Genomic DNA, 12,324 nt, shown 5'->3' on the forward strand with positions numbered 1-12,324 from the left:
ATGAAGAAACACAATTGCACATCGAAATGACGACTCTCACTCTCAAACCTGTTCCGGAGAGCTCGATATTTTCCCCTGTGACAGAACACGAGAACCGAGCAGCTCGATATTGAAAATTAAGCTTGGAAATACTGCTTTGAGAATAGAACAAAATTGAAAACCGAGCCGCTCGATTTCTTTTCCATCATCAGAATCTCAAACCTGAGCAGCTCCACATTATTTCAGTATAATCCCCTGACCTCTGAAAAACAACCCCATCGAAAAATACAACAACACGATTCCCACACACAAGAGTCGATGCTTTTCACACCTTGAAGATTGCCCATAACCGGGGTCATGCATATATTTCTCACCCACAAATACCGTGCTCCTTCAAAGGAGTGTACCTTGAATTGGCAATTTTGACTTTCAATCTCGAAATATGTGATTCTTATCAAACTACAACCCATGGTATAATCCCCTCTCCTATGCAAATCAAACACAAAGAAAACTAAAACTAAAACATACAATGTCCACCATACAAGTGTCAACGCCATTCACACCATGTAAATGCCCAACCCAATTTTCCTCCCTGTAAAACACCATGCTGTATCACACTATTGTACAATCTCACAAATACCCCATCCAAAGCGGATCCATACTCGCCAGCTTCTTCGGATCCACTGCCACAGCCACAAGATCCACGACCGTCTGATTTGCTGGCAAATTATTGACTGTAGGCAGTCCACCCAGCGCACTTGCGCGCTTCACCACCATCTCGGAATTACTCTGCACGCTCTCGCGCAGGACCTCGGGCGTAAGTTGACTCGCTTTATGCTGCGACGTGAACCAGTGATTCATCTCATCGCGCATGAAGATGCTGAGCTGCATTTCCAGATTGACGGATTCGCCCTCGGGTTCGATCAGGGCGCGCGCGACGGTCATGACGGCGGGCGCGAAGATGCCTTCCATGTTCAGTGGGCCCATCATGGTTTGCATGTTGGGGGTTAGGCGGAAGGGTACGGGTTCCGAGTTGTGGAGGATCGGCTTGCCGACCGCCATGCTGGGGATGAGCTCGGAGCCCCAGACGCGGCCGGAGGCGCGGGAGATGCTCATCTTCTGGGGGAAACGCGTGTTCATGTGCATGACATAGGTCATGAAGGTGAGGCAGGCGAGCTGGTACGAGAGAGTGCGTCGGAAGAGCCAGAAATCTTCGAAGTTGGGGAATGTGGCGCGGAAGAAGTCTTGCATGACGGTTGGCGGGACGTATTTTTCTTGAATGGCGGCAAAGGTTTCGAGGCGGATGGAGTTGGCGTGATCGACGTTTTTCTGGGTCGTGGCGTCAGTGGGAGACTCTGATTCAGTGTTATCCGTGTAACTTACCGGTTGAAGTGCTCTCAACTTCTCGATCGAAAAGAGCACTGGCTCGTCCTTGTTGATCTTATTCTGACGACAGTAATCCTCGTAGATACCTTTGCATACTCATGTAGCTAGCGTCGTCTTGTACCATGCGCACACTCGGCGTGATTGGTACCATGAGCGGAAGATGGAACTGCAGATTTCGCCTCCTCGACTCCTTCCTCTTCGCCAAGATGCCGTTGAAAATACGGAACAGCTGCAGAATTCGCTCTTCACGACGCGAGCTTCTCGCTGCCGGGAACTGGATAGCGAATGGATGAACGCTACCATCATGTCCACGAATCTTGAGACGGCGATGACATATGCCAATACCACGGACCAACTCCACATCTGGCAAAAACCGCTCAATGCGTACGAAATCGCTGTTCTTATCACGATGTTGGAGGTACTGGCCAGGAACTTCCACGTCGTCGAACTTGAGGAAGCGGAACTCGCTGAGCTGGTGCGTATACTGCTCAAGCGGGACGACGAGCTTCCTCCGATCAAGGCGCTCCTCGAATCGATTCCGCCACGTACGCAGTTTTTGAATGTACTCGTACATAGTAGGTTTGTTTGTGACAAAGTCGCGCTCAAACGCCTTTCGGATGTGTGGTGGCAGCACAGACTCGGCGAAACGTGTAATGTTGGCTTCTGTCGACTGAGGAAGCTTGATCTCGCGAGCGTACAGATTAGGTTGTCGTCCAACATACGACAAGCCGTCATTGAGCAGAGCAACGATGAGTCGATAAGCGTCTTCATCCGGCGGGCACTTGAAGTTCTTCTGGATCTGGTCGAGCATCGTCTCCATAGACAGTGCCAGTAGCGGGAATGCCGTCTTGAGGATCGCACTGATCTCCTCCACGTGATCCCATGGCTTCTTGGGCGCGGGGGGAGTATCAGCCGCAGCTGGAGCAGCGCTCGGGCTACCCTGTGGAGCGCCCTCTGTCTTGACAGTGCCACCTGGAGTACCGTTGGCGGCAGGCTTGCTGTCGCCGTTTGCGGTCGCGGGCGCGTTGCCACTTGATCCTGGTCGAGTTTCTGGCGAGCTCTGCTTCACAGCCGGCGAGCCTTGTTGCTTCGCCTTTGCCGCCTTCTCCTTTGCCTGTTGCTGTTCATGGTTCTTCTTGAGCACCACCATGTCCTCCCGTGTCGTTCGGAGGTGGCAATACAGCGCCTGTGGATACGTCTTCGCCAGCTTGCCCAGGATCGATCGCGCGATTGGTGCTTCCTGCCGCGACAAGCTGTTAAGCAATTGCGGAATGTACGTGATCCAGTACCAAGCCGGTGTATCGCCCTTGAACTCTTCGAACTTCTCAGCCAGCTTGCGCTCGGGGTTGTCTAAGCTGAGCAACCACAACACGCGGCCAAGCAGCTTCCTCGACTTGGCGTTCTTGAACTGACTCGCAGCTTCGAGGTAACAACTGAGTGCCGCTTCAGCTCGCTCCAAGTTCTGTGGCTCCTCCTTGAACAGCATATCGTTGTAGCGACCCCACTCAGCCCATGCCTTCGGTAGCTTGATGTCGAAGTACAGTGCCGTACCGAACGCTTCGCCAGCTTCGTTCTTCTGGCCAAGCTTGGCAAGGAACATGCCCTTGAGCGTGTAGAACTCTGCCTTCTGCTGCGGTCCAAAGTAGTTGAGATTGGTATTGTTGATAACATCCAATCCACTGTTGAGGTCCGCTCGGATCTGGTAGTGACACTTGGCCTGCTCACGCAGCTTGAGGAAAGCTTCTTGGATTTCAATGTTGGGCAGCGTGTAGATGCGACCGAGCTGATTGATGCACACTTCCGGAAGGTTGTGCTTGCGTGCAACATGTGCAAAGCGATTGATGATCCAGGCAGTCTCATGGTATCCGCGGTAAGCGAAAGAGTTGCCGCTGGCATTGTTCTGATTCGGTGGTAGCAGAGCAAGATACACTCCGTTGATGAGCTGGAAGATATGCTGGCGCCACGTAACGAGATCCTGCCAAGCATTGATGTCGTCCCAGAAGTTAGGTAGTCGGTCGCGCCATGTACTAAGTAACAGCTTGAGCTCCTGAGACTTGAGGTCAAGATTGGCTTGTGTTGTGGATGCAAGGCTCTGGCAAATGACACTAGCATCGTGCAGTTCGACCAGTTGCTGGAAATGCTGGAGCAATGGAATGTGTGCTTGGGTGATGCGTCGCGGAAGCTGGTGCCACTTCCTGATCGAAAGCTGAATAGACTCATCGCACAATCGATGAAACTCCGGTGTCGACTCTTGCTTGTTGTGCAGCTTGAGCAGCGACATGAACGTTTGGAAGAAGACTCTTCGTGGTGTCGGGGCATCGCTGACAGCCTTGATAGTCGCATCAAGCTGTTCCCGTGTCTCTGCATTCTGCCATGCATCGAAGACACGCCAGGTAGACTCCAGATAGAGATCGTTGAAGTTCTCATGCTTCGCAAAGTCGCTCAGAATCTCCCACTGTTGCAGCTTCTGTGCGCAGATGACCCAGTGATCTTCCCAGAGCATGTACTCTCCCGAAGAGAACGGCAGCACTGAAGTTCTAGCCTTGATCTGCGCAGCTTCGTACATCTGCTGAGCCTTGTCCCAAATGCCGCACTGCTCGTATGAGAGCGCTGCATTGCTCTCAATGAACTGGCAACGCCGTCGCCAGGTGCCGTAGAACAAATCATCCTCTTGGAGACCGCTGTAGATCTCTAGCAAAGCATCGAGATTACTCTCCCTCAGCTTTTCCACATCCACGACAGGCGAAATGGCAGAGTCTTCCATGTACACAGCAGCGGTATACCATGCGTTGTAGGTCTGAGCCAAGTATTTCATGATGTGAGGCGGGAACTTGACTCGCGGACGAGCATGTACGACGGCATCCAGCATAGTTGACACACAGTTGGGTCGCTTGTCGATCTGGCGGTGGTGGTAGTCCTTGGTAAGCAGTGCTGCCATACCCTTCTCCAAGTCACTCTGGTCATCCTTGGTCAACGCAGTCCAGGCAAGTGGGAAAAAGGCGATCCAGATATCGTGCGCCAGGACGCTATCGGTGTGCTGAAGATGTCCGAGCGGCTCAAAAATGTCCTTGATCTTGACATCGGCGAGCTGAGTGCAGAAGCTACGATGACCGTTGACCAGGTTCTCGAGATCGTCATCCACGATGACGTCTTGAATTCTAGCATCCTTGCTGTAGGTACTGAAGAACATGGTAGGCTTCATCAACTTGAAGTCTTCGGAATGAAGCTGAGCTGGTGTGTTCATCTCCACTGAACCAAACATCAGGTGAATGACTTGGTTCAGCCAGTAGCTGTCAGACAGCGTATCCCAATTCTGACTTGCGAGAACATAACTGAGCCTACTAGCCGCAGTTCGACTCAAACTCTTGTCGAAAATGGTCATATATCGGTTGCGCATCTCAACATCCTGGGCACGCGTACCGATCAGGAACGCATGCTCCATACGAACAGTGAGTTCTGATCTCATAATCTTTGGATCTTCGTAAATTCGAATGACCAGGTCCAGGAAGCGGGTGAGAAGCGACGTGTCCGATTTGTGCTCAAACAGCAGCATCTTGCTGAGAACAGCTGTCTTTTCCTTCAACGTCGGTACAACGTCGGATGAGTGAAAGATCCAGTCTTCGACCAGGTCCAAAACCTTCATGCAGACTGAGTTGACCTGGGATCGTTCCACGAGCGACGCTAAGACACTCAGATATGGCCTTCGATTGTCTTGGAGCTCGGCCATGCGTGCCGCAAGGATGTCCACCGTCTTGAGGACAAGATCGGTCTGGATCTCCACCTCACGGGGATCTGTTGGAGGCAGGGGTCCGTCGGGTCGCATTGCAGGCGGCACAGGCTGTCCAGGTATACCACTCTGACCAGCTAGATGGTCCTTAGCCATCTTGCCCTGGAATGCCTTCATGATCTGTGGGATGTGTTGATCAATCTCTTCCGGTCGCTTCTGGCACAAAGTCCAGAGAATGTTGATGGCGCAAATGTATGAGCCGTTGGAAAGGGCTTCAGTTGCGATGGCACCGATGAAGTTAACGAAGTCAGTCGACGGCGACTCTTCTGTATTGCCATCGTCGTCAGTGACAGGGTCGGGCATCACCTCTAGGATGCGCTTCAGCGTCGGTTGCAGCTTCCTATGGCCATCCTCGGGCTCATCAACAGCATGCAAGCTAGCTTGAACATCCGCATTCTCGGAGCGAATTGGCTTCTCAAGGATTTTCTGGAACTGCGGAATGCGTTGCAGAACCCACTCGTCAGATCGGACGTTGACAATGACTTTCACAATCTGAAGGGTGTTGATCATGCGGGTATGGAACTGCTCAGGTTTATCATCCTGCTTCGCTTCGGTGAGTAGAATTTCTTCGATCTTCTTGCTAAGCATGAGATCAAGATCCAGATCGTTCCAGAGTCGTGGCGAGAGCAAATCGTGCAAGAGCTGTACAGCCTTCCTGCAGATTTCTGCGGGTGGCGCCGCAGGTGTGACGGTAGCCGGATCTTTTGGCTTCGGCGAGGCAACTGGGTACCGCTCTGGCAGATAGGCGATAAATTGAATGAGATACTTGACCAGCATCATTCGAACGGCAGGCGATGCAACGAACCCCTTTGGCAGCGGACCCGGCGGAACAATAGTCCCATCTACTCTCCTCTTTGCAGAAGATGGTGATTCTACAGCGTTGTCCGTTGAGCCGGACTCACTCGCTGTACGCTCTTCCCAAGTCCTGATGAGGCTGATAAGATTCAGCGCCAACTTCTTAGCATCAGTAGAGGGGTTCGGTGGTTGGGCGATCTTGCTGAGAGATGTAATGATGATGCTCGACAAGTGCTCTCGGCCTTCGTAGAATAGGTCAGGATGCCGAACAATGAACTGGAATATGCTCATCAGTTGCTGCAAATTCGAGCTCTCCTCAGAGAGAACCTTGCGGGGATACTGAATCCATCGAGGCATTTTGGGGTCGCCTCCACTCATCCGCTTCTTCAAGACCGGAGCCATGAGCTCGAGCGCTTGCATAACCAGTGATCGGCCTTCGTTCTGATGCGCCTTGAGAAGAGCTTGGTAGACCTGAATGGCAATCTTCATTGGAGTATCGAAGACAGCGATAAAGAAGGCAATGAGCACGTAAGCTGCGTACTTGTTGATGATGTCTTCGAGCTTGATGTAGTTCCAAGCGAATTTGATAACATCCTTGCGCGCCTCCTGGATCATGCCCGAGTAGTGCTTCAGAAGCAGAGTCGTCAATTGGAGAAGCTCCATTCGGGAATGGTCGACTCCCAGCTGCGCTGTCTCCTCCGAGGTGTCTGTCAGAGACTGTGGTTTCCATAAGCGGTTGTGGATCGTCTCGGTCATGCTACGATCCATCAATGCAGTGCCCTTCGCCTTCTGATCAAACAGGCTATCCCAGTTGCGTTTTACATCCATGGCGAAGATTGGGTTGACGATGTATCGAAAGAGGAACGTCTTGGTCTTCTGCGAAGAGTTGCGAGAGGTGTACATGTCGATGCACTTGTTGATGAGAGTCTTCCAGTACTCTACTGAGTCGCTAGACACAATCTGCTCGTAGATGAAGTCGTACAGACGCGGAGAAGCCTTCAGCTCCTCTGATGTGATTGCGTCGATAAGCTCAAAGAAGAAATCCAGACTGTTCGGCTCGTGCTGCAAATAGGTAGTGAACACAATCATAATTTGATCGCCAGCTTGCTCTGTTGCGAGACGTAGTTCTGGGTCGATGGTATTGGCCCGAAGGTTCTTTTCCAGAGACTTTGCTGCCTCAAAGAGACCCTTTCGGAGATCATCGTTGGTTGCCAGCCATTTGTTCGACTCTTCGAAGCGACTCATGGCATATGCAATGTGAATGGCGTTGAGTTGAGCTTGGCACTTCTCTTTGTCGGTCCCTTCGAAATCGATAGCACCCAAGAAGCCGGGCACGTCTTCCATAACTTGCTTCCTCAAAATGCCGCTTGCTTCGTTCTCGAGTAGCTGAGCAAAGAAGCGGCCCTGCGTCTGATCCTTGAGGTTCGGGGCAAAGTACTCCCAAGCTTCCTTAGGGTACATGCAGAGATACTTGATCAAGGGCTCCCGGAAAGGACTGTAATGCGTTCTCCTAAGCGCAGTCTCCAGCTCAATGACCTTCTCGATGATCTGCTTAAGGAAGGTGGCGGCCGCAGGTGGTAGCAAGTGGAAGATGTTGAAGATGCCAGTGACAATCTTCATCTTGGGGTCCTGCTCAATCATCTTGAATGAAGTCTTCTGCAAGCTGTTGGAGTCCGCAATGCTCTTGAGATGGTCAAGCAGACGAGTACCAATCTCCACTTTGAAGTAGTTGGTAAGGAGCTTCAGTAGTCGTGCCAGACCATCTAGGTTTTCGACAGATAGTTTCCGAGGATCCTGGAGGTTAACCAGGATTGGCCGCAGACCGCTCTGGAGTACATCCTTGGGGAGCTTATTCGTCGCCGATATGACACCTGAAAGACCAATGTTGGCGGCGTCGATGACCTCAGGTGACTTCGAGTAGAGACACTTGAAGAAGACTGCAATGATGCGGAGGAAAGTCTGATTGGGTGGTGTTGTACTAAAATCGGGAAAGCTTTGAGCGGTTGACAGTAGACGAATGCACGCGACCCTCAAGTTGATGATATGTTCAGCATTGCGTTGCTCGAACGGTTTGCTTGCAAGTCCCTCATCCTCAGCATCTGCGAGAGCTAGCGATTCCATCAGAAGTCTAGTCAGCTGATCGTTGAAATCGAGGATGTTGTTCTTTAGCTTCAGACAGAAGGTTATGGCGTCAATGTAGGCGATCTGGATGCTGAAAGGCAGCGCTCTCAGTGGCTTCGTCCAGATGGGCACGACGAGTCTATCCTTGACCGGCATTATAAGCTCGTGAACCCCCAGTCCTGTGACATCGGACAGCACATGGAATGCTTGCTGTGTCGCTTCTCGCACGCTCTTGTTCATGTGTGAGAGATCGCCGACTAGCTGTCCACACAGTCGTAGGGTGATGCTATTGGGCTTTTCGAAGTCTTCTTTTGTGGTCTTCTTGTGGCATCGGCGGATGAGGTCTTCAATGAGTCCTTCTGCTTGTTTACGTGTTTTTGAGTCCAAATCGATAGGCATATCCTTCATGACGAAATTGAGCGCCCGAATGAGCTCGAAGTGACGTGCAACCATCCAGGTTTGAGGGAGTCCTAGCTGTTTGATCATGATCTCGATGCCCTTAGTACCGCCAGACTTCATGAACCAATCGTCAGCGTGGCAGTTGTGGCAGAATGTGCTGGAGAGCTCGTTGAAGAACGCAAACTTGTCCAGGTCTTTGTCGCCTCCGAATATGGCCTTCACAGAGTCTCGAATTGTGATGATGGCCTGCTCCGCTGCTTCTCGAACTGCGGTATGTTCTGATGCCAGAGACTCACCAATTGCCTCTGATATCACTTCGCTTTCAATGACGACCGGTCCTTCACCAGAGTGCACATCAAACGGCTTGTTCTTGTGCTTCAATGTCGCGAATTGGGTACCGAGCTCGAGGAATGTGAAGTGCTTCGCTAAATGGGTGACAAAGGCTTCCGCATCTTGTTTGAGATCCGATATTGACACAGCGAAAATGCATGCCTTGAGCAGCTTCTTCAATGTCTCTCCTTCGACACCCTTCTTGACGATTGACTTGTCTCGCTCCATCGCAGTCAGGATATCAGCCCCGAGGTCGAATTTCTTCGCGCATAAGTCTGTCGCCTGTAGTCGCACGAGTTGAGCAAAATCATCTGGCAAGGTGTCAAAGCCAACCATCAGTTTCGTATGCGCGGTAATGAGTCTGAATGCTTGTTGCTTGTGGAAGACATCCGATTTCTTTGCTGCAGGTAGCTTCGGTACCTCATGTAGCTTCGCAATCGCAGTGTCGATACCGATGGCAGCGGGAAATGCCCGATCTTTGGTAGAGCCAATCAGCCGGATATCGATAGATGACTGGTCATCAGAGTAGGGCTTGAAGTCTAGCTCAGGAGGCCCCGTGATGAACTTTCGGTTGCGGCCACCAAGCTTGCCGAGTATGCGCATTGTCGTGTGGGCATGAAAATGGCTGTATGGATTGGGCTTGAGATGTTCCCATAGAGCGGCCATAAGCTCATCTATGACGGGCGCCATGATTGGGTCAAGGTAGTCTGCGGTAAGGTTGTCAACACAGAGCTCTAACGTCCGCAAGCCTTGGCCAACAAGATCAGATCCTGCTCGTAGTGCAACAACAAGAGGCCTCATGAGGTAGCTCAGGTGAGGAAGAAGATTGCTCAGGCGTGCGGGCACGGTGAGAGACAACTCAACGAAGAGGTCTCGCTCGGCTGGTTTGCGTGCTGTCAGAAGAAGGTTGTTGAGAACATCCAGCAACATCTCGAGTAGAGGTAGAATTTCCTTATAGAGATGCTCAAATCGTCCACCTCCTATGCTGCGAAAGAGTGACCTCAGAAGCAGGAAGTAGTTCATCGGCTCCTCTGCAGTAGTAGACAGTTGTATCGACTTTGTGATGATCTTGCTGACGTGTGGCAGCAAAACTTGCTCATTCTGCGCCGAGAAAAGTGTCACCGCCATGAAAGACAGCTTGAATAATCGTAACAGGATTGAAGACTTCTTCACATCTGCAGTGCCAACTTCTTCAATGCGATCCATGAGGAATTGTAACAACATTCCGGAGAACGCTGGTGACGTGGCTTCCGAAGCCAGAAGGAATTGCGGGACATGCAACAACGCGGGATGATCGAACATCATATCGTACAAATGGGGTATCTCGGAGGAAAAAACTTCGTGGAACGTAGCCGGATCGATGTGGTGGAAGACTGTCGCAAAAGTCTCGAGTAGATCCTTCTCTTCTTTGCCGCTTGACATCATGTGTTGGTTGCCCATGTAGTCACCGGGCGTCAAGCCCTGCGATTCTGGACTCTTGTCGGTGCCGTAGTAGCGGAACACCTTCGCACCTTCCCGGAAGAGCTTGATCAGAACTTCGACCTCTTCCGCATTGTAGCCAAAGGAAACCTCGTGCCAATTTGCTGATGCGTTCGCTACGTCAATTTCGTCTTTTATTTTTGCTGGATTGCAAGCCCTCAACTGGTAGAAAAGATTCTTGAGACCATGTAGCAGATTCTTGAAGAGGAATTTGTTGTCGGCAATTGGGTCGGAGCTTCTATCTCTTGGATTCGACGTCTTGATGGGTGTCGCATTGAAGATGTCGATCTCATCCCAGTCCGGAGGCTGCTCTTGTACAGCCATGTGGTTCTCCTCCACAGCGTCGATCGAGGGTTGGCTATACTGTGCGGAGAGCTTGACAGCGTTGTGGTACTGACGGTTCATCGCAGCAAATTTGTCCCCTATCGCATTAAGGATCATGATCAGAAAGTATCGAGCGTCCTCCTTGGGCTCGAGCTTTGCGATGCACTCGGCCATGTTAAGGAGGAGCTTTGCACTCATAGTCTGGAAACTCGTGCCTGGAAATGTGTCGTGCAGGTTCTTGGTGTATACTTCAACGGTGCGACGAATCTGTTCCTTCGATAAAGATTCACGCAAGTGGTGAATTAGATCCGCCAGCATGCTGTATGCCAGAGGTCGCATCGTCTCGTACACTGTGAGTCCATCGCCAATCAAAGTGCGCTCGTCCAACAGCTCGTCGATCTTCTTGAGGAAAATCTTGCGGAAGTTGAAGTTGATGATATGCCTAATAGCCACCAAAAGCTCTTTCCTCGCACCCGACTTTTCGCGAGGGCAGTCCTTGAGCAAACGCACAACGATATCCGGGAGGGTCGGCAGAAAATCGTTGAGCTGGTGCGCATACACTCGGAGCAGGTATGCTAGAAAGCTCATGGTCTTGACTTGTGCTGTGATGAAGTCTCCAAACGCGGCCCGGTTACGAATCTCCTTGCTGACGCCAGTGAAGACCTTGCCTTGTGCCTTGGCATCCTCGTGTGCCTTCTCTTGTGGTTTTGCCTGAAGCAACAGCACGTTCTTGATGAGTGGAACAAAGAGTTTGACGTTCTTGTTCACACAGTTCCTATACGCCTGAAACAGAGAGACGACGATGATTGGACACTCGGCAAGGACTTTGAATGACTGCATGCCCTTCAGCAGCATGCGCGTCTGCTGATGCTCCGAGCCCAGATCGCCTGCCGAACCGGACGTGAGGGCGGTCGCTGGTGAACTCGGTCGTGGCGATTGCGAGAATTGGTGATTTCCGGGTGTCGAGGGAACGCCCTGCGATGTCGGTGCGGGATTTCCGCTGTCGAATGTGTCGTGCACTGCCTGCTCCATGGTCTCGAACATCTCTTGAATAAGGTCCAGGAAGGGCTGCACCCGGTCGGCAAGGGCTTTCGTCTGGTGTCGAAGGAAGTCCATGATAATCTTCATGCAAAGCACCGCGTTATCCTCGTTCTCCAGCTTGACTAAACCCACTAGCTTGTCTGTGATCTTCGCCGCGTGCGGTTCGAGCGCATCAATTGGGTTCATAGGAAGTCGGTGGATGATCTCGAGGACGCAATTCCGTATCCGCTGAACCTGAGTTTAGCGACTGTCGCCAATTGCATATGTTAGACTCACCTGTTCCGGAGAAGTTGATATGAAGACTGGGTTGCCATCGAGGATCTTGAGGAAGACTGGCACAAGATGGGTCAAGAAGACAGCATACTGCGGGCCTTGACAGTAACTCTCGATGTTGTCCCGTATGTCGATTGCTTGCGTTCCTTTCGTTCGCAGATCTGCGCGCTGTCAACGTGTGCTCCCTATGGCGATTGCATCCCATAGAGACGTGTGCGCTGGGAGAGGTGTGGTGTACCAGAATTCGGATCGTCAAGCTTCGCGGCCATGGCCTCAAAGTTGTGGGACGCCATGCTCGCAGTATGTGCAGCTAAAAAGCTGCGCGCTTCTTTCGCGTGCCCTCTTTCGGGCAAGTCCTGGTGAAGCTCCAGCTATGCAGTCGATGTGGGAGGTATCGTGTATTCGACGTG

General features: G+C 51.6%; 1 protein-coding gene across 1 annotated transcript; it reads right to left on the bottom strand.

Moving 5' to 3' along the window:
• Positions 1-609: 609 nt before the first annotated feature.
• Positions 610-12,207, bottom strand: SNOG_10936 (hypothetical protein; the record flags this gene model as incomplete). Its single annotated transcript, XM_001801142.1, has 5 exons — positions 610-1,308; positions 1,363-1,451; positions 1,498-11,875; positions 11,918-12,075; positions 12,126-12,207. The coding sequence occupies 5 exons, from the start codon at positions 12,205-12,207 to the stop codon at positions 610-612; spliced, it is 11,406 nt and encodes a 3,801-aa protein (XP_001801194.1).
• Between the last annotated feature and the right edge of the window lie 117 nt (positions 12,208-12,324).

The sequence above is a fragment of the Parastagonospora nodorum genome, assembly GCF_000146915.1.
Source record: "Parastagonospora nodorum SN15 chromosome Unknown scaffold_18, whole genome shotgun sequence".
NCBI lineage: Eukaryota > Fungi > Ascomycota > Dothideomycetes > Pleosporales > Phaeosphaeriaceae > Parastagonospora > Parastagonospora nodorum.